This window comes from Vicugna pacos, chromosome 16 (assembly GCF_048564905.1).
Source record: "Vicugna pacos chromosome 16, VicPac4, whole genome shotgun sequence".
Lineage (NCBI taxonomy): Eukaryota > Metazoa > Chordata > Mammalia > Artiodactyla > Camelidae > Vicugna > Vicugna pacos.
In genome coordinates, this window is record NC_133002.1 from 13,799,913 (window position 1) to 13,820,230 (window position 20,318).

At 45.0% G+C, this 20,318-nt stretch overlaps 1 protein-coding gene across 5 annotated transcripts in view; it reads left to right on the plus strand.

Moving 5' to 3' along the window:
• Window positions 1-20,318, plus strand: part of DNAH9 (dynein axonemal heavy chain 9) — a 264,304-nt gene that overhangs the window by 118,810 nt on the left and 125,176 nt on the right. For all 5 annotated transcript variants that reach the window (XM_072940756.1, XM_072940754.1, XM_072940753.1 and 2 more), the window contains 5 exons: window positions 7,453-7,663; window positions 12,002-12,129; window positions 13,322-13,430; window positions 14,144-14,291; window positions 18,235-18,409. In XM_072940756.1, the coding sequence (XP_072796857.1) occupies window positions 7,453-7,663; window positions 12,002-12,129; window positions 13,322-13,430; window positions 14,144-14,291; window positions 18,235-18,409 (771 nt within the window). The remainder of the gene's footprint in view (window positions 1-7,452; window positions 7,664-12,001; window positions 12,130-13,321; window positions 13,431-14,143; window positions 14,292-18,234; window positions 18,410-20,318) is intronic.

Below are 20,318 nucleotides of genomic sequence, written 5' to 3' on the forward strand. Positions count from 1 at the left end.
TAAATTCTTGGACAGTGAGTTACACTTCATTCTTAATTCACAGCGTTACTTTAGATGCCCAGTTACTCACCTACTTTGTGATAGCTCAGGGCATTTCCATAGCTCTTTACTGGGACACCCACAACGTGGGGTGGGCGGGGAGGAATGCAAGAGAAGCACAGGGCCCCTGCAGGCAGGGGGTTCTCCAGTAACAGGGGCTGGGCCAGGGGCTCTGCTGCAGCACGCGCTCCCTTCCTGTGAGTTACTGTGCTCACGGTTACGCGGGAGTGCCAGTGGTGTAGCGTGGAAGCCGTGTGGGCTCACACGCCTTCGTCTGAGCTGCTGAGTGCTCTGAAGTGATCTTTTTACAAGCTTTTTACAATTGAAGAAATGCCTTAGGGTGGTAGGCAGAATAATGCCTCCCCCAGGCCCCACCAAAGACGTCCACACCCTAATCCCCACAGCCTGGATGTGTTACATTACACGGCAAGGTCACAATGGCATTAAGGTGACTAGTCAGGCGACTGGGATGTAGGCAGATGATCCTGGTCTATCCAGATGGGCCAGCAGAATCATGACGCCCTTTCCAAGTGAAAGAGGGAGGCAAGAGAGTGTCGCAGCGACGCCATGGAGGAAGACTCAACCAGCCACTGCTGGCTTGGAGGATGGAGGGAGGGGCCACGAGCCAGGCAATGTGGGCAGCCCCTGGAAGCTAGAAAAGGCAAGAAAAGCAATCCCCCTCACCCTCAAGCTTTCAGAAGGAACCAGCCCTCAGTGCCTTGATTTGAGTCCAGTAAGACCCATTTTGGACTTCTGCCCACCTAAACTGTAAGATAATAAATTTGTGGTGTTTTAAGCCGTTAAGTCTGCAATAACTTGTTACAGCAGCAATAGAAAAATGAATACTTTCAGCAACAGAAACAGACTCTAAGAGAAAACCTTCAGACTTCCCTGCAAGTGTAACTAGTTTATGGCTATAGGAACCATGGTGGTTTGTGTGGTTTTCTGGGGAGGCTCTGGGTAGGTGAAGTCACTTCCTCATGTGTTAAGACAGTGGATTAATGAGGAAGGCTCTACCTACATCAGCTCTTCAGTTGTGATTAAAATGGTCTTCATTAGAAATTCACATATCCGTGATCTTCCTTTTGGAAGAAGCATAAGCCCTCCGCAGGTTTAAGGCTTCACGGGATAGATGCACAGGAGGCGGAGTGCAAGCTCGCCGGCGACTCAGCTGCGCTAGAGTTTGTGCTGGGGTCAGGGTGCATCGCTGAGTATTTAGGGTCTGGGTACCTTTGAGTAGTCTGCACTGGTCTTGTTTTTCCATAAGTCTTATTTTCACTGAGCAGCTTTGCAGAGGGTAACGTTTTTAGGGTGCACACACATTGTCACAGTAGAAGGGCCTGCACACAAATAACTCGACCTTGGAACAGGTTGTGGCAGGTGCCACAAAAGAGGGTCCTGGGGCCCAGGGACATAGACATAAATTTTTTTCCTATGCAGAAATATCCTTAGGAATCCCATGAACCTCACCTTAGGGTTCACAAGCAGTTTTGTTTTGTGTATCACATCTGATCCCCACCCTCCCTGAGGCTGAGGCACTTTACAGATGGGGGCACTGGGCCACCTGCCGGTACTTCTCCAGGATACAATGCTCAGCTGCTTCACAGGAGAGAAAGTGCTCCTCCCTGAGGAACGACTGGCGATGGGGTGGGGAGGTCTGGTTCCTTCTACTCCATTCCAGGAGATGCTTCTAGCATGTGATACATGCATTGGTTGAGATTAAGGCCTGGTTCCATATAAGCAGAATTGCACATTGGTGTCTGCTTTCCCTTCTGAGTCCATTTTATGGAAGAGAGCAAAGCATCACCTGGTCCCTTGCAGCTGTGATTGACTTTGCCCATGGGCCCATCCCCACCCCCAGCCTCTTTCCTCTCGAGTTCAGTGGGTAGATTCTTTAGAGGCAGCGATAGGCAGGAGTGCCTCGAGATAGAGGGAAGGGGGTCAGCTAGGGGTAGATGGGGACACATACAGAGATTGTCCAAACCACAGCAAGAAGTCCAGTGTCTCTAGAGAAAAAGGTGCTGGGGTTGGGGAGGAGGAGGGCAGTAGGACTCAAATGATAATATGGAACCAGAATATAGAGGGCTTCAGATGCCAGACTGAGGGGCTTACTCTTAAAGGGTCTGATCCTGCCAGGCACCCTCACTCCAGAGGTGAGTTAGGTCCGATGAGGCTCCGATGATAAAGTGCACTGGGGCTGATGTCTTAGAATTAGGACAGTCCACGTCTTCCAGACTCCCTGGGAGTCTGCTGAGGCAGTATACCTCTCCTTCCCCATTTTCTGGATTTTTCTTCCCACTCAGAAACTCACCCTTTCTCTCTGTTTACTTGTCAGTTGGCCCACGTTCTCTTTTCTTCTTTATCTTCCCTTGTTCCCATGGCCACTTTCTGCTCCTCTGATGAGACGGAAGCTCTCTGTTAAAGCTCCTGGAACAAATAATGTTTCCTTCCCACTTCGGTCTGCACTGTCCGCTTGAACTTCTGAAAGTCAACTCATCCAAAATCCCTAGGGAAGCTCTGGTTTAAGAAGGTATCCTGAGAAAATATAAACGTTTTTTCAAGAAAAAGGAATAAACCCATAGAGGTGTGAAAACTGGGAAGGGGCTATCACAGCACACTTCTGGAAAGATGGAAAGAGGATGGGGGGTGCTGACAGATCAAGCAGAGCAGGGGGCTGCAGACCTCCATTGGCTTAGAAAGGGCTTTAGGGCCAAAGGAGCCGGGAGTGCCAAGCAGAGCCCTGGAGAAGCTCTGGGCTTGGAGTTGGTAGTGAAGGGGGGCAGGGAGGAGAACGAGAACTGAAAACAGTCAGAAGGGGAAACAGTACGTCTGTTTACCTTGTAATGTTGCCAACTGACTCCACACACTCTTCTCCCAGCTCCCCCTTCTCGTCCCAGATTCCCAAGAACGCAGGCAGTGCACGGCCAGGCATTTAACCTGCAGCCAAAAAGAAAGCTCCAAGGGAGTTTGATCAGCTCTTTGGGAGAAAACTGTGACTGCTCTAGGGGTTTAGAGTCCATCCATTCTATTTGGGTCCCTCAGCCTGAAGGCCAGCATCTGCTCACTCACGCACAATGAAGGGCAAAACAAAGGCCCAGATCTGACCACGTGTACAGAGCTCCCTCTAAGTCCTCCTTCCCTGGAAAGAGACCTGCATATTCAGCCGCAGACAGCACCCACCCTAGCCTCCTAGAAAACACAATGCAACTCTTCATTTAAACTCAAGGCTCACCAGACACTGGAGGAAACCGACAATACAAGCGATTAAGACAGACCTACAGACACCCACACATAAATGCACGTATATACGCAGCAGCTGTCTCCAGTGGAAATAAGGACAAGAACATTTTGAAAGTCTTAATTAATATTCTTAAAGAAAATAAAATGAGATCCTAAAATAAGAATGAGATGCTATTTTAAAAAATTAAAAGAACTATTGGAGAATTGTAAAGAGCTCTTTGAAATGTGAGATTGTATCATTGATAACACACAAAATTCAATGAGAGGACTGGAAGGTAAAGTCAAGGAAATTGCTTAAGATGAAACTGTATGTATGTCTGTATATAAAATACATATATATATATATATATATATATATATATATATATATTTTACACATGGAGGGTTGATCTAGGTTGTGCAGCGTGTTACCAATGGGAATTAAAGAAAGAACTTGCAGAAACAGAACTGGAGACAGCTGTGTCCAGATTGGACGGGCTCAGTCAGCGCTGAACAGAGTGGATTTAAGTGGACTTATACAAAGATTTCAGAAGTCCAGGGTCAAGAGAAAAAAAAAATCAGAGTTTCCTCGTCGGGTGACAGACTGAGGAGGCAGTGCAGTTGACCCAGGGAAGGAACGAAATTCAGGAGGACAGCAGGCCTCTCGTCAGTGATGTCAGATATAAGAGGTCAAGGAAACCGTTCCTTCAAAGTCCTGAGGGAAGATGATCTCAACACTGGTTCTGTACCAAATTATCATTCAAGATATTTTCAAAGAGTTACAAATTTTACTTCTTATGCACCCTATTTGAATAAGTTACTTAAGGACATACTACAGCAAAGCAGGGATGAAAAACAAGAAAAATGTCCTGGGATTGAAAAATTCAAGAGTCAAAAAAAGAAGTCCTAGAATTTAAGCTGTCAGCAGACCTGGAAAGCAATCAGTCCAAATCAAGGCAGGAAGTCCATGGTCTCTAAGAAAAAAGACCTCAAAAATAGACATATTCAAAGGAAGAATAGATAAATAAGAAGAAATTTCTTATGTGTTTTATTGAACTTCTCAGTTATGGGAACTAAGGCATATGTCTTTTTTCTTTGTTAAAAGAAAAAAGAAAGCAATTAAAAACACCAAGAGAAAAAAGTCATGGTCCAAATTTTTTCTAAATAGTAAATGTGACCCTGATATTGATCAATATATGGATTACAAGGAGAGAGCATCTATTTGACCTTCGATTGATGCTTAGAACACCCTCTGCCAGTTCATGACACAAGCCCACAGAGAGCATGATGGATTCCAGGCAACTGCTTTCTTCTGTAGTGAAAAATGTCTACAATCAAAAAAAAAAAATGTAAGCCACTATTGGTCTTCAACTCGTAGAATCATGGAAAATATAGAAGGTCTAAATATAAGTACAGAACAGAATGTAAATATTAACAGACATGGCAATGTAAAAGTGTAATGCGTCTTGCAGAAGATGGGAGGAGGAAAAGAGAAGAAAAGATAAAAGGAACTGTCAAAAATTAATGGATTCGTAACAGTCAGAGTAGAAATAACCCACTCATCTGTTGATAAATGGATAAACAAAATGTGGTATACCTATGCAGTGGAATTTTATTCAGCTGTAAAGAAGAATGAAGTCCTGGTACATGCTAAGCCTTGAAAGCATTGTAAGTAAAAGAGGTCATTCACAAAATAGCACATATTCTTTGAATCTGTTCTTCTGAAATGCCTAGAATAGTCAAATTTATAGAGGCAGAATGTATATTGGGGGTTGCATTGGACTGAGGGAAAGGTGGGGGTGGGGACAGACTACTAATGGGTACGGCTTTTCCTTTTGGGGTGATGAAAATGTTCTAAAATTGGATAGTGGTGATGGCTGTACAATCCTGTGAATATGCTAAAAGTGACTGGAAAAGGTGAATTTTAATGGTATGTGCATTATATCCCAATACGACAGCTGCTGAAGTGAATAAAAAGAAGTTGATGAAACTAGAAAGCAATTTTAAGTCTTTCTAGTATCAGGGAATCAGTCACTAGTTGTTCATGAAAAAAAAAAAAAACCAAGGAATATAATACAATGTCCATTCAGTGGCCAGAGTACCATCCTTCGCCACCACCTCTCCTAGGCCCCACCCTACCTCTACCTCCTCCTCCTCCCTCATTTCTTTGTTAGTGCAGTGCCCTCAGGCCAGTTTCATGCTTAAAATCTTCCAAATGCTTTCTGTTGTACTTAGAATAAAATTTCAAGAATCCGTTTCTGCATATCTGCGGCCTGCTTACCTCCCTTGCCCTGCTCCCCACTCCCTCTTCCTTTTCTGCTCTTTGAGCCCTCCAAGCCTGCTGAGCTTAGGGCTTCTGCACTCACTGTCACTCCACCAGCAATACTCAACCACCGCTCTTCACATTCCTGGCTCTTTTCCATTCGTGTAGTAGCTTAGCTGTCAGCTCCTCAGAGACCCTTCCCGACCACTTTCCTCATTTTTATCTGGCTCCTGCATTAAGTCCCTGCAAGTTGAAAACAAGAGCCAGGACGGAGAATCCCTTTTGGGTGATTGGGTTCTGAATCAGAGGAACAGCAACAGCTTGGGATAGAGAAGAGAAAAATACCGGTGCTGTGGAAAACAAAGCTCAGTATCTCAATGAATGATCCTTCCGCAGTGGAAGCCAATCACCTTGCTCCCCAAACGCCATTTCTCTGCTACCTTTATATCGAGCTTAGTGGTACCACTCTCCTCCTAATTCCCTGGTTACACAATTCTAGAATTCTTTTTAACACTCAGTTCACATAAGTTTTTAAAAAAAAGGAATCATTTTTAATGCTTTTTTAAAATGTAGAATAAATGAAATGTATAGGGAAAAACTTTCTATTGTCCCACTGCCCTGCCAGCATTTCAGTACATTTCTTCTTCAGATCACTTTCCTTAGCTATTAAGGGTCTTATAGTATAAAATTTGAAGAAACTTGACCTACAGTGGAGTTCAAATGTTTTAGCTCATGACATACAAGACTTTTCCTAATCCAGCCTTTCCAGCCATCCTTTATATTTTCAGCAAATATTTCTTTAGCCCTTGATTTGTATCAGATTCTCTGCTCAATACTAGAAACAGAGAAATAAAAGCCCAATTCTGCCTGCCTTCAAGGGGCTGATCATCTAATAGGCAGACAGAAGAGCAACCATTGCAATACTGATATGTGCTAGGAGGTAGGATGTCGATATGGGGCACCTACCCCGGACTAAGGATGTCTGGGAGCCAGCCGAAAGAAGGCAGGAGGAAGGACGCCTTCTGAACAGAAGGTGCAGCATGCTGAAAGGCACAGACCCGGGTAGGAGTGTCACAGTGGAGCGCCAAGCAATTGTCTGATGTGCACGTTGTTGGGGTGAGTGAGGAAACTGGAAGCTGGTTTGAGCCAGACTGATAAGGGCCCTTGTAAACCATGTAAGGACGGGGGATTTCATCACCAAAACCATGGAGAACCGCTGAAGGGACAGAGCGATGGCAGTGACATGATCAGATTTCCATTCCAGTAAGCGTACTGTGGTGTGGAAGGAGAGCCTGGAGGCAGACTAGCACAAGAGGATGATACCTTCATTATGACCATTGTCCCCGAGGAACTCCTCGACTCCAGCCTCATCAAACCATCTGACCAACCACGTTGTGCTCTGCCACACCACAAGCCTTTGTGCTGTTACCTCTGCCTGGAACATCCTTTCTGTTCATCTTCTTGGCAAACTCTTACTTATCCCTGAGGCCTTTGTAAAGCCTCTGTAAAGCCTTTCTTGTTCCCTTTATCTGTACAAAATTGTTTCTTCCTATCTGTTCCCATAGCCCTTAGTAAGTACTATTAAGCTATAGCCATTATCACCTTATGTGATGCTGATTTGTCAACGTGACTCGCTTCTCCATCAGACTGAGATCACGGAGGGCTGGAGAGTCATCTCCGAATCTCCCTCTCCAGGCACACTCTTCCAGCACTTAGTTGGTGGCTAATAATTAAAGGACTGACTGACAAATAAGTGAGTAAATGAAACAAGCTGCCCCTCCATTGAGGACCCCATCGCATCTCGGGGGGAATAACCCTTCCTGTGTAGATCTCAGGACTCACTTCAGACACTAGGCTGGCTCATGAAAGAGTGGATGGGATGTGGGTGAGTGACAGGCCAGACCCTCTGGCTGAAGTTCGAGTCTCCCCAGGTGGTGCAGCTGGAGGAGCTCCTGGCCGTGCGGCACTCCGTGTTCGTGGTGGGCAGCGCAGGGACTGGCAAGTCACAGGTGCTGAGGTCCTTGCACAAGACCTACCAGATCATGAAACGGCGCCCCGTCTGGACAGACCTCAACCCCAAAGCGGTCACCAACGATGAACTCTTTGGCATCATCAGTCCGGCCACACGAGAATGGAAGGATGGTAAGAGCGGAGTACCCCTGGGAGAAAGCCCCTCGGTATTCTCAGAGCCCCTTGAGCAGACGTGAAAGCGGGGTTGAATGCAAAGGAGGGAGCATGGGGCTGATCTGTTTGGGTGGGAGAAGGAGGTGAAAGGAATCAAAGAAAGGAAACAAATTTTGGCTTGGAGGGGGACCTCAGCCCTTGGGAGAGGCTCTTTCCTTGGGGACTCTTCAGCTGCCTCTCGAGAGAGGGCACCTTACAGAGGGTAAAGCAGCACAGGCACTCTCAGCTGTAGTTTCACGATGCTGGGTCACAAGTCGTGGAGTCCTTACGCTGCCTGGCAGAGGCTGGGGTAGGAACGCCCACGGCTCCTTCCCAAAGGAGCCATGCAGTCAGGCATCCCACAGAGGGCACCTCTCCTGTCGGCACTGCTGCAGGAGAAATGGGGAAGCTGCTCCAGCAGCCATGCCTGAGTGAAGACGCCACTCATCGTCATTTGTCTCAGGAGCATCCTAGAACCGTGGTCCCTTCTACAGCAATTCACATGGTCCCAACCCCATATTCACCCAGTGCTGACCTCAGCATCACCTTTGAGGAATTAAAATCACTGGTAGATGTTGGAAGGGCTCTCCTGTCAACTGGGAGAGAGCAGAGAAAAAAATGGAGAAAACCCTGTGAGCTGATAGGACCTCTCTCTGAAACCAGTGTGGCTTGTGGAAGAATGAATCTCAGCTCCCTCCTAAATGCCGGACTACACCAGGGTCAGACTGCCTGGAGTCCTCTAATTTAGGGCCTCCCATCCGAGGCCTAGAACAATGGGATTCAGTGAGCAGCTTCTCTAATTTTTATTTCACAGTTTATGAGGCTTAGCGTCTTCTCCTTCTTATAAGTCTTAGTCAGTGGCTCTTTCGTAATTTTATTCTTCCTTAATATGTTCTTGTCAGTTTGTAAGAATTTTTTACACATCAAAGACATTAACCCTGTATCTGTTACACATACCAGTAATGGTTTTTCGCTGTCTACCACTTGTGTACAGACACTTCACGGTAAATTTACCATGCATACTGTTTAAAGAGGAAATTACGCCTGTCTAGTCTTTTTAGCATCTGGGATCCCTGTGTAGTTTATAACTCATTCTAATTTTAAGCTATAGATGTAGTGTCATAAATTTGGTCCTAAAGATTCTTTTTATGTTAACGTTTTTTATCCATCTGGAATTTATTTTGGGGCTTAGTGTGAGGTAAAGTAGAGAATCAACTTTATTTCCTTCCAGATGGATAATTGGATGTGACAGCACCATTTATTAAGTAAACCATCCTTTCCCTGCGAACTTAAATTCCGGCTTGTTATACATGCAGTGGTCCCTTGGTATCCAGTGGGGATTGGTTCCAGAAACTCCTGTGGATACCAAAATCCACGGATGCTCAAAACCTCATATAAACTGCAGTAGTGTCTGCATTATCCTGTGCACATCTTCCCCCAGTATACTTACCTAATACAGTGCAAGTGCTGTGTAAATAGTTGGCAGTGTGCAGCAAGTTCAAATTTTGTTTTTTGGAAGTTTCTAGAATTCTTTTTTTCCAAATATTTTTTGATCCATGATTGGCTGAATCCATGGATGCAGAACCTGCAGATATAGAGGGCCAACTGCACTGAAATCTGATTCTGGGTTTTCTATTCAGTTCCACTCACCTATTTATCTGATCCTATACTGATGTTGTTCTATCTGGGTTATAATCATTTTATAATATTTTCATGTCTGATGAGGTAAATCTCTCCTCAATATTTTCTGTAATTTCTTGGCTAGCCTCAGGCACTTCCTTATTCTGTGTTAAATTTAAGCTCACGTAATATAATTCAAACTTTAAATGGCGGAATTTTAATTGAAGTTTTTTTGAATATATACGTTAAATATGGAGAAATTAACAAAGATTTAATTTATAATAATCCTAAATGTGTATTCACTAAACAAGAAAATTTCTAAGTAAATAGAGTATACTTGGGACGGAGTATAAACTTTTAAAACACATTTCGGGGAACTTGATAAAAGTAGAAATATAGTGGGTTATATTAATATATCTTCTCCAAAATAAAATTCAGTGACAGAAAAATAAGTATAAACATATGAGAATTGGGAAATGCATCATCAAACTCTCTGTAGCACACAGTTATAGAACTTTACGTCTTAGAAGATATTCCTTTCTTGGTGGGTTCATGGAACATTTCCAAAAATTTAAAGTTTAGTTGGGCACAGAAGAAACTGTAATGAAGTTAAAAGTATCAGTTTCCAGGCCACATTGATAATAATGTGATAGAAGTAGAAACAAATAGCAAGAAAGTGACCAAAAATAATTCTACTATTTGCAATCAAGAAATGCCCTGTCCCTGGATTAAAGAGAAAATTAAATTGCAACCCCTCTTGGAAACAATATAAGAAGAACACTTTATACAAAAACCTCTGGGACACATGTAAAGCCAGTAAGGAAAAAGTCTAAATTCTCCTTATTACAGAAGGTAGGCTAGAAATATAGGAAGTCAGTACCCATCCTAAGAAATTATCCAAAGAGTAATACACTAAGCCTAAAGAAAACTGGGAAGAAACTAAAAACATAAAAGCTGAAATTAGTCAGAAGAAAACAAATACATATGTGTGTGTGTGTGTGTGTGTATATATCCTTCCTATATATATCATAGGAAGGATAAGTAAATACAAATATTTTTTCTTTGTAAAGACCAGTAAGTCCATTGTAAGCATTTAATGGAGAAAAAAAGAGTAGAAGTATAAAAGATTAGGAATCAGAAAGACGATATAACGGTAGATATAGGCAAGATTAAAATAGAAGAGACATAATTAGATGACACATGTTTGAAAAATTAAAAGAAATAGATGATTCCTTAGAAAAATATAATATGAGCAAAATTTACTCAATAAGAAGTAGAAAAGGAATAAAGAAAAGGAAAATTTTGAAATAGTGGAACAAAAAAAGATAATTCTGAAATCATAAAAAGGACATATTTCAGTTCATTTTATAAAGCCAAATAATCTTGATATCAACCTTTGTGCAGAACCAAAAACAATAGCTCAATTTCACTTATTAATATAGATTCAGAAATTCTGAATTCATATCAGTAAATAAAATCCAGTATTATCTCACTCAAAAGAATAGTAAATTCTGACCAAGTAACATCTCTTCTAAGAACATACAGATAGATGGATTACTTTTAAAAATGGTAACAAAAAGCACTGACAAATTAAAGGATAAAATAATTTGGTCAATAAATAGATGTTAAAGACTCAGTAGCTGTTCCTGATTTTTCGAATTCTAAGTAAAATAGGAATAAATGGAAATCCCTTAAATATAATAAATACTCTTTACCTAAAGCCAAAAGGAAAAAGAGAGCATTCTGAATAATGAGAAAGTAAAGTCGTTTCCATTAAAATCAGAAATAAGCCAAAGAGATCTGTTACCAACGTTATTATTCAGCTTTGCTTGGTGGGATTCCGGAGAATGCAGTAAGACAAGAAAATGGAATACATGGTATAAATTGGACGAAAGGAGAAAATTATTATTTTCCTTATTATACAACCTTATACCTAGAAAACTCAAGAAACACTATTGAAAAATCACTAGATTAAGTTAACTACTGTGTTAAAGGTAACTAAGTATAAAGTAAAATACACAAAATTTGAAAGCTTTTGTCTATACTAGCAGTAGCAAACTAAAACGGGAAATACAGGGAAAAAATTCCATTCACCATAACAATAAAAACTGGAATGTTTAGGGATACATTTAAGCCAAAGAGAAACATTGAAAATGTTGTAAAATTTTATTAAGTAACATAAAACAATATTTGAATAAATGAAAAGACATACAATATTATTGTTTGGGAAAGCTTAGTATTATAAAAATCAATTCTATCCAAATTAAGATGCAAATTTCATGTGATGCCAATCACAATCACATTGGGCCTTCTCTCAAAGCCTGTGTTTGGCAGGATTTTCCCAGGCTGCAGTTTCAGAGGATAAAAACCTTACCTAAAAAGGTTTTATGTAATTCCATCATGTCACAGTTGCCTGTTGAAATGATTCACTGGGTCCCTTGTCACTTACAAAGCTGGTAGTACCATGTTTTCTTCTTGTTTCGTGTTGCTGCTATTCTTATGAAAAGTCAGACGGGAGCCCAGAGTGGTGCCTTGGGCAGGGTCAGATTTTTGGCAGAGTAAGATACAGAGCCAGTTCTGACCTGCCTTTCCTATTTCCACCTCCTTCTAAGTGTTGTTGCTTATGGGGAAAGGCTGTGTTCAGAGGAAGAAGATTGATGGCAACCTGGAGAATAAGATATCCGTGGTTCCTTTTAGGCTTGTTCTCTTCCATCATGCGGGAGCTTGCCAACATCACCCATGACGGGCCCAAGTGGATCTTACTGGATGGCGACATTGATCCAATGTGGATTGAGTCTCTGAACACCGTCATGGATGACAACAAGGTACCAAGGGGGCAGAAAGCCCCACTTCATCCCTAACCATCAGTGAAACCAGTCCCCCGGGCTCATTCCATACAAGGGCTGGCCCCGAGCAAGGAATTTCTACTGATATCTTTATCTTTCAATTTTTTCCAGCTTTATTGAGATATAATTGACGTATAACATTGTGTAAGTTTAAGGTGTATAATGTGATGATTTGAAATACTTAATATTGCAAAATGATTACTACAATATGGTCAGTTAACACCTCTGTCACCTGACATGATGTGTGTGTGTGTGTGTGTGTGTGTGTGTGTGTGATATAGCATTTTCTGTATCCATTCATCCATCAGCAGACACTTAGGTTGCTTCTGCGTCCTGGCTATTGTAAACAGCTCTCGAGTGAGTGTCATTGCAGCTATCTCTTCAAAATCCTGCTGTCCTCACTTTCCAGTATCGTTAATCAGCATCTCAGAACTGATTCATCCCACAGGGCAGCTTTCACTTTCTTCAGTGGTGCTGCCATTGCTCACACGTTCTTAGCATTGTTGTAATTCCCTTCAGAATCTTCTGCACATAAATTAATATTTAAAGCTGAAAAGACTCTTAAATAATTTTTTCTAATCTCAAAAAAATTTTCCTTTGTTTATAAATAAGGAAACAGGATCAGAAACATTCTGGGCCTGTCATACATCCTCAGTGGTGACCCATCTTTATCCATGGAGAGTACATTTTATTTTTCATAAACAGTGAAAACGAACTGAATGCCAGTAAAGTGGCTGTTAAGCTGGGAGCTGTATCTAAACTTGTTCGGAAAGCACATCTAGGTTAGAGATGTTACAGTGGTTTCAGCATTTACAGAACCGTTAGAGCAAGCGGGTGCTCGTCCAGAGGGACTACTTTGAAAGAAACAGTCACTGCATGGAACCTGAGCTCTTCTCCTTCAATCGCCTTGTCTTTGCAGTATGGTCTAGCGCATTCACGTCATTGGCATCAACTTGAACTTTTTAGGTAACTTATTTCCTAATTCAGAACACACACCAGGATGGAGGTAAAGGGGCTACAGGAGAGAGAAGATTGTTGTAGAAAATCTAGAAAATACTCATAATCGCCAAGAGCAGAGTAGGCATCATAATCCCCACCGGTGTAATCAGCCAACCTCCCCCCCCGGAGCACCCTAACTGCCTGCTGCCCCGTCCCTCCCCGTCGTCTCCAGGTGCTGACGCTGGCAAGCAATGAGAGGATCCCCCTGAACCCCACAATGAGGCTCCTCTTTGAGATCAGCCACCTGCGCACGGCCACGCCGGCCACGGTCTCCAGAGCAGGTATGGCCCACGGCAGGAAGGAAGTGCAGAGCCGCTCACCGGAGAACGGGCGCCCCTCGTAAGACACACGGCGCTGCTGGCTCTGAAGGAAGCTCCGAACAGGGGTCAGACCTCGTCATCCCATCTCTGGCCTAATTCTCAGCCCTCTTACCATCCACAAGGGTGGGCCAGTGCTCTATCGTCGGGACCCTGAGATCTTAATTCAGAAATGTTACGCTATCAGGAAGGGGAATGGCCTCGAGCTGGACAAGTGCCCTCTGCACACAAGTGCCTCAAATTAGGCTGCTTCTAGGCTGGTTCTAACCTCCAGGTTAATGCAGGTGACCAGGCGTCACGACTTCTCACTACATCCTGGGGGAAGATAACAACTTTATGTCCTGACTTTTCCAGTTAGGACAGGGCCATATCCTTTGGGGGGATACCATTCAATCTGCACTGTTTGACATTGTGACAAGTGTTACATACCACTCAATCTTTACTCCTGAGCCTAGATGTGGCCTCAGGATCCTTCTCAACACTGCTTTCCATCAGCTGTTATCAGTCAATCAGAGTTGATCCCAACAACAAAACCCTTTGCCCGCTCAGACCTCGGCCAGTTCTCTGTTCAAGCCCAGTCTTCCATCCATTTTCTAAACAGAGAAAGAAACTCTCCGGGGTGAAGAATATGCTGAGATCTACGGACACATAACTGCACAGTGTTCTCTATGCTCCAGGGATCCTGTACATCAACCCGGCAGACCTGGGGTGGAGCCCTCCAGTGAGCAGCTGGATTGACAGGAGGGAGGTCCAGACAGAGCGAGCCAACCTAACCATTCTGTTTGACAAGTATCTTCCAACCTGTTTAGACACACTCAGAACCAGGTAAGCCAGGCAGTAAGGAAGGTGACAAGTTAAAGCAGCACTAAAGAGCCTGTTGGCTCACACCTGATGTCCCGCGGATGCACTGTCCTGTCCCGAAAGTCAGATGATGTCCCTAGAGTGTTCCCCTCTAGGCGTGGCAGATGGCAGAGGGGGACACACCTTGGATTGGCCCTAGGATGCCTGTTGTCAGTTTAGGCAAGAAGCGAGGTGAGTGAGGAGGAGGGAGATTTAAAGTGTGTTTTGTGAGCACCACGTGGGTGTTTCCAGAGGAGGCTGTAGGCTGTGATATCAGACAACAGTCCTGAGATCCTCCAGTTGGCAGGGCACACAGCTGGCCTCCTACACATGTTACACAGGCCAGATCGACACCTGCCAGTGGCACGTGGGACCCACCTCCTGTTCCCGGCTGTGTATGTTCACAGCCCCGATGATGCAGGATTGGGTATAATGCATCGTTTGACCAGCCCCACCCCTCTGGACATTGGGAGTTCACTTTTCCTCCTAGAGGTTTGTAAAAGTAAAAGCAGCAATCTCTGACCACTTACCACATACACAAAATATTAATTGCCCTTAATGAAAAGGAACCTATTATAGCAAGAATATTGTATGTATGTGTCTGCAGAGAGATTCCAGCATTTGGAACCTCCTTTTGTTTTGTGTTGTCTTTTTTTGCCATTTGATGCATCATTCTATGAATCAGGTACCTAGCCGTTGTTCAGCCCAGTTGCACCATCAGAATCTGGTGCTGTGAATGCAGCATGACTCAGAGATCCATCGTTCCTGAAAGCTCAGCAAGTCAGGGTCAGGATTATGTTTCCTGGAAATTAAGTCCATCACTCAGAATGGTCCCTGACTCCTTACTCACTGGCCTGTGAGGCACAGGATGGAGAATCTCTCACAAGCCTGGAGCAGAGGTGAAGGAAGAGCTGCCACTGCAGGAGGGTCTGAGGCTCTTTGTTTCATGTGCCCTCTCTCGCCCTAGCAAAGTCCACCTCTGCTAAGAATGAATTTTATAGAACTAAAAACTGAGTTGCAGGTAGGTAGTCGACCTGTGGTATGTTTTCAGATACTTAATTACACATTTATTAATTTTGATTTTGTAATTTTTATCATTGGGGTTAATATTATTTTTCCAAACTTCATCGTTTTCATAAGCCCTTAAAGAACCTTTAGCCCTTGGGGCCTGTGGGCTCTGGGGCCTTGGGATCTAATGAGATAAAGCAGCCGGGGCAGCAGGGAGAGTCTGGAAGCGGGCAGTAGTGGTTAGGGTCTCAGAAGGGCTGGGGCTGCAGAGCGTTAATACACCAGGGGAAGGCTGTAGGGAAACAGCACCCCTGTTCTTTATGGTTTCCTGAGACACCTGTCCAGTAAATCCTTTGACTAAGAAATGAGGCCATTTGCCATTCTAGGCATTTATAACAGCAGATGCCAAACTTCCATCTGTTTGTGAGAGTGTGTGACTGTGTGTGTGTGTGTGTGTGTGTGTACACGCGTGCTTGTGCGCATGCTAGTATGTGAAACAAGCTTTGAAGACTCCAACTGCATCAAGTCCGTCCAGAGACAACTCCCACCTCCCCCGCCATTTCCCCCAGTCTCTGTGGCTATAAGGGAAAAACCCAGAGCTGTGGTTTAGGGGGCCCGCTCTGGGTGTTCCTTCATGTAATTCTCAAGGGATTTTCCCAGGGGGCCAACCATCCTGTAGCTGCGGGGCCAAGGACCCCAGCCACTTAGTAACAAGGCATTCGCTGCAAAGTCTCGCTTCTGTTTTATTCGTCTCCATGTTGTGACACCAGCTTCATGTGGCCCTGTTATGTCAAAGTGACGCCAACACAGTAGTTTTTATATTGAACAAGCAGACCTCATAAGGGATGATTATAACAACATTACTTTGTTTCCGACTGCTCCTTCAGAACCATGTTATGTGGCTGGTTCCCCTTCTGCCCTGGGATGAAGTCTAGGTCAGCATCTGTGACTTTTCCAGTCCTTCTTCAGTCATAAGAAGGCTTCCAGTCACTTCTGCTCACACAGTCTCACACACATGCACACGTGTACGCATGTGAAAAGTTTTAAAAGACACAGTGAAAAATTTAAAAAAAAAAACAAACTCTTTGCCTCTGCCCACCCAGCCTTGACCTCTCTCCTCACTCCACGAGTTGCCCCCTCGCCAGCTGTAGCTTCTGACCCCTCGGGGTGGAAGGGGGTTCAGAAGAGACTGAGGGCAGGAAAGGCCTTAATACTGGACCTGGCATGGCCTCATTACTCAACTGTGGCAGATTTGGAAATCTCTCTCTTTGGAAGCTTTTGTGGATCCCTCAGACCCCTCCCATCACTGGAGATCCCCTACATGCCTCTCCTTGAAGCAAGGAAATGCCTCTCCGTCCACCAGTCATGTACAGCTGCTCACACGAACCCCTCCAGGACAACCCGTTTGCCAGCATCTAAGACAACCCCACACGCTCATAGCTCACACCTGGACTCCAGGACATACAGGCTGCTCCAGCAAGCACCCTCTTCCCTCCACTGTGAGCTTAGCAAGTCTGCTCCCAGGCACGGGTCCTATGGGAGCCCCTTTCTGTGGCTCTCCGTTCAGGATGAGCACCTGCCTTCCCCGTGGGAGCGGGGCACTCATTGCACACCTAGAGCCCTCCCTGAGGTCCCGTGTGCTAATTTCTAGCCCCTCCAGTATCTACCACTTTGATCCTACAAACCCTTGAGAGGACCAGAAGCCATGCTGCAAAACCCTTTGCAAGTCTGTCCCCAGGCTGTCTGGAATCTCAGTCTGGAACTGGAAGCATAGTCGGCCTGTATTATGTCGGGGCCTCATCCCACACTGAGCCTGAGAGAGTTCCATTTTGACATTGTCACAAATACGTCTTGATGCAATGAAGGAAAGTCTACCAAGTACTCAGTGTCCTCATTACTCACGGACGTAACGCCTGGACTGTCAGACCAGTTTATAGCATTGTTGTAAGGACTGCAGCCAGATTCAAAACCAGAGCAGCACAAAACACTGAAGAGAACGGAACGCCGTGGAACTCCGAGGCCCAGTGCTGGTAAATGACTTTTAAGGTGTCCTTTGATGGAGTTGTTTGTCTTATAATGGTGGCCCCTGCCTCTGTGCAGCATGTGAGCCCTTCCTCCCCCGGGAGGTGGTGACGTGGGCAGGAGGGGTTGAGTGTGTGGGTGCGTGGTGTGCTGTGTGCATGCATGGTGGGATCAGAGTGCCCGGATGTGTGCATCTGTGTGTGCACATGGGCACATGCTCCTGCTCCCTTGGGCGTAGGTGCACCTTTGTGTATCTCTTGATATCTGCCTTTCAATCGAGACGTCTAAACCAAGATTAAAAGTACAAAAGCTGGGCCAAGACAAAGTCACAGAGGCATATTTTTGGAAGAGGAACTCCATCAAGTAAATCATGATTGTATAAAATAACCACCTGTCCTGGACCACTCTGGCCCCGGAGAAAACATTTTCAATGTGTTTTAATTGAGGACAACCCTTGGAGCTGAAGGAATCACACCCACCTTGACTCTTTAGGTTATTTGCCAGTCGAGGAGACTGTGAAGAGTGACACTGTGACAGATGCACTCATTTCGTGGCAGCTGCCTAGTTCCCCAAGGACTGGGGGGTCCTCACGGTTCAGAGAAGGGAGGAGGAGTGGGCAGGGCAGCAGAAGAAAGGAAGAGGAGACAGGGAAGCATCTCAGGAGTGCTCCGGGCCCTTCCTTCTTTGCAAAGGGAGCTGACCCAAAACAGCTGATGAGAATAAAGGCTTAAGTAGAACCATGGGTCTCTATAATACCAAAGGTTTTGCTGCTGCAAAACAGCACGGACTTGACAAATCATGAGTCCGCGGAAACCAGCAGGGTTCCACAGCTGTCCAACAGCGCCTCTAGGATGGAAAAATCCAAAGTCGTAGAGCATGGCTGGGTCTCTCTTTGCAGGTTCAAGAAGGTAATCCCAATCCCGGAGCGGAGCACGGTTCAGACGCTGTGCCACCTTCTGGAGTGCCTGCTGACCGAGGAGGCCGTCCCTGCAGACTGCCCCCGGGAGACCTATGAGCTTTATTTTGTGTTTGCTGCCATCTGGGCCTTTGGCGGAGCAATGGTCCAAGATCAGGTAAGAGGACTTGCTGAGGCTAACACCTACTTTAACTGGCAAAGATTTGGCAGACAAGACAGCCAAACGTCAGAATTAACCCAGCAACACCACACTAGTTAGTTATCTATCCATTGCTCTGCTAAAGACATCAGTCCCCATAGAAGGGCTTCATGTAGCGAGGGAGATGAGATTGAGACTATGTTTTGAGCTGTTGCTTTTTGAGTTAGTGAGCATATCCCTAATTTCTTGGACAGCTGAGTTTGAAACACTGGAAGTACAAGGGCCTTACTTTGCATGGGGAGATGTGTTGCATGGGTGGGGTGATGCTGTGCTATAGAAGCTTGAGGGGGAGCAATCCCTTTAGCCTTCTCAGAACCTTCCAGAACCTTCCACTCTCTGCCAACCGTCACCCCTTCATACCCCTGAAATGCAGGGCTGTCAGTAGAAGGTTATGCCAAAGGTTAGTTGACACCTAGGGTAGGAAACCGAAGTATTATTTATCACATAGTGTTGACTGCTGTAGCTTCATGCTGTTTGGGAGTGTCTTGGCGTCCTATCTGCTAACCCTTCCTTTATTTCCAGCTGTTTTCTTTAGTTGGTTTCCTCCCCAGAAAAGGTATGTTACCCAGAAAAAACATATTTGAGGTTATGGAGACAGTATTTTACAACTGATCCTGGCTGTCAAGCAGTACCATAGAGAGGCTCAGAACAGGGACCCTGGACTTGAATTGTAACTCTGCCACTTATTGTCTGGGGACCCTGGACAAGTGATTTAACATCTCTCTGTCTTACTCTCCCCATGTTAACAAAGGAGGTGAGAGTGATGATAGAGGTACCCAGTTCCTAGGATGACTGTAAGGAGTAAATGAATTGCCTGCATGAGTATGTGTGGAGCAACTTCGAACAGGGCTGGGATCACACCAGGCTGCAGTTGTTGGAGGGTTATAATTTACTCTTTCTGGTCTGGGTTGGCCATGGACTCTTGGTAAAAAGTTTCAGCCCTCTCCAAGGCAAACTGTGTTCTAAAAGTCCAAAACAAAGGTGAACTGGAAGAAGTAATGATGAGTTTATTTTCCATTTTCACAGGCACTGGTTGTAACATGCAGCCTGGCTCCCATCACCCCCTGCGCATTCTCTGGTGTTCACGGTTCAGAAGGCAGCTCTCACGAGCTCCTGGAACGTCTGCCTTTCTCCTCCTCCCTCTCCAGAGCTAGATGCTGGTGGGAAGGGGGACCTCCGAGGGCAGGAGGGTGCCTGCATTGGGGTCTGACATCTGAGAATTCTAGGCAGTCCGCTCTGCAGCCTTTGGAGCCTCTCCATGCTTCTTTCAGAGCTTTCCATCTCCCCTTTGAGGCAAGGAGCCAGCGAGTCCGGCTGGATGGATGAGACCTCCCTGAGTGTGCAGGCATCCAGAACGTGGGGGTTGTCACTTTCCATCAAATGTAACCCTAACCTTTCGGCTGCTGAAATGTCAGACAGCAATCACCGCTGGGCTTCTGTCTCACGCTGGTGCCGAGCAAGCAGTGGGGTATCGGGATAAAGATACTTGGTCAATTTTTCTGTCTCTGTGTAGAAAATTTAAATCCACTCAACTCCTTTTAAAAGCCCAGGAGAAAACATCCCTCCAGGTGTCCTGGGCTCTGGAGCACTTGGAGCTGTGGGCAGCCCTGCGGGCGCAGAGGGAGAGGGCACAGGAGAAAGCTTTTAGCGGCAGGGAGTGTCCAAGACCCCGCACAGCCTGCAGTCAAGCCAAACACCAAAAATAGTGCTGTAAACCGAAATGTACAACGTTGGCCAAAATATTGGCATCAGGAACATCAATTGTGCTTACATTTAAAAAGCTGTTATTAAAGCAAAGTAGAATATAATACAAAATGCAGCCCATACCTGGGTAGAAGTTCCAATAAAAAAGGGGGGGGGGGGCAAG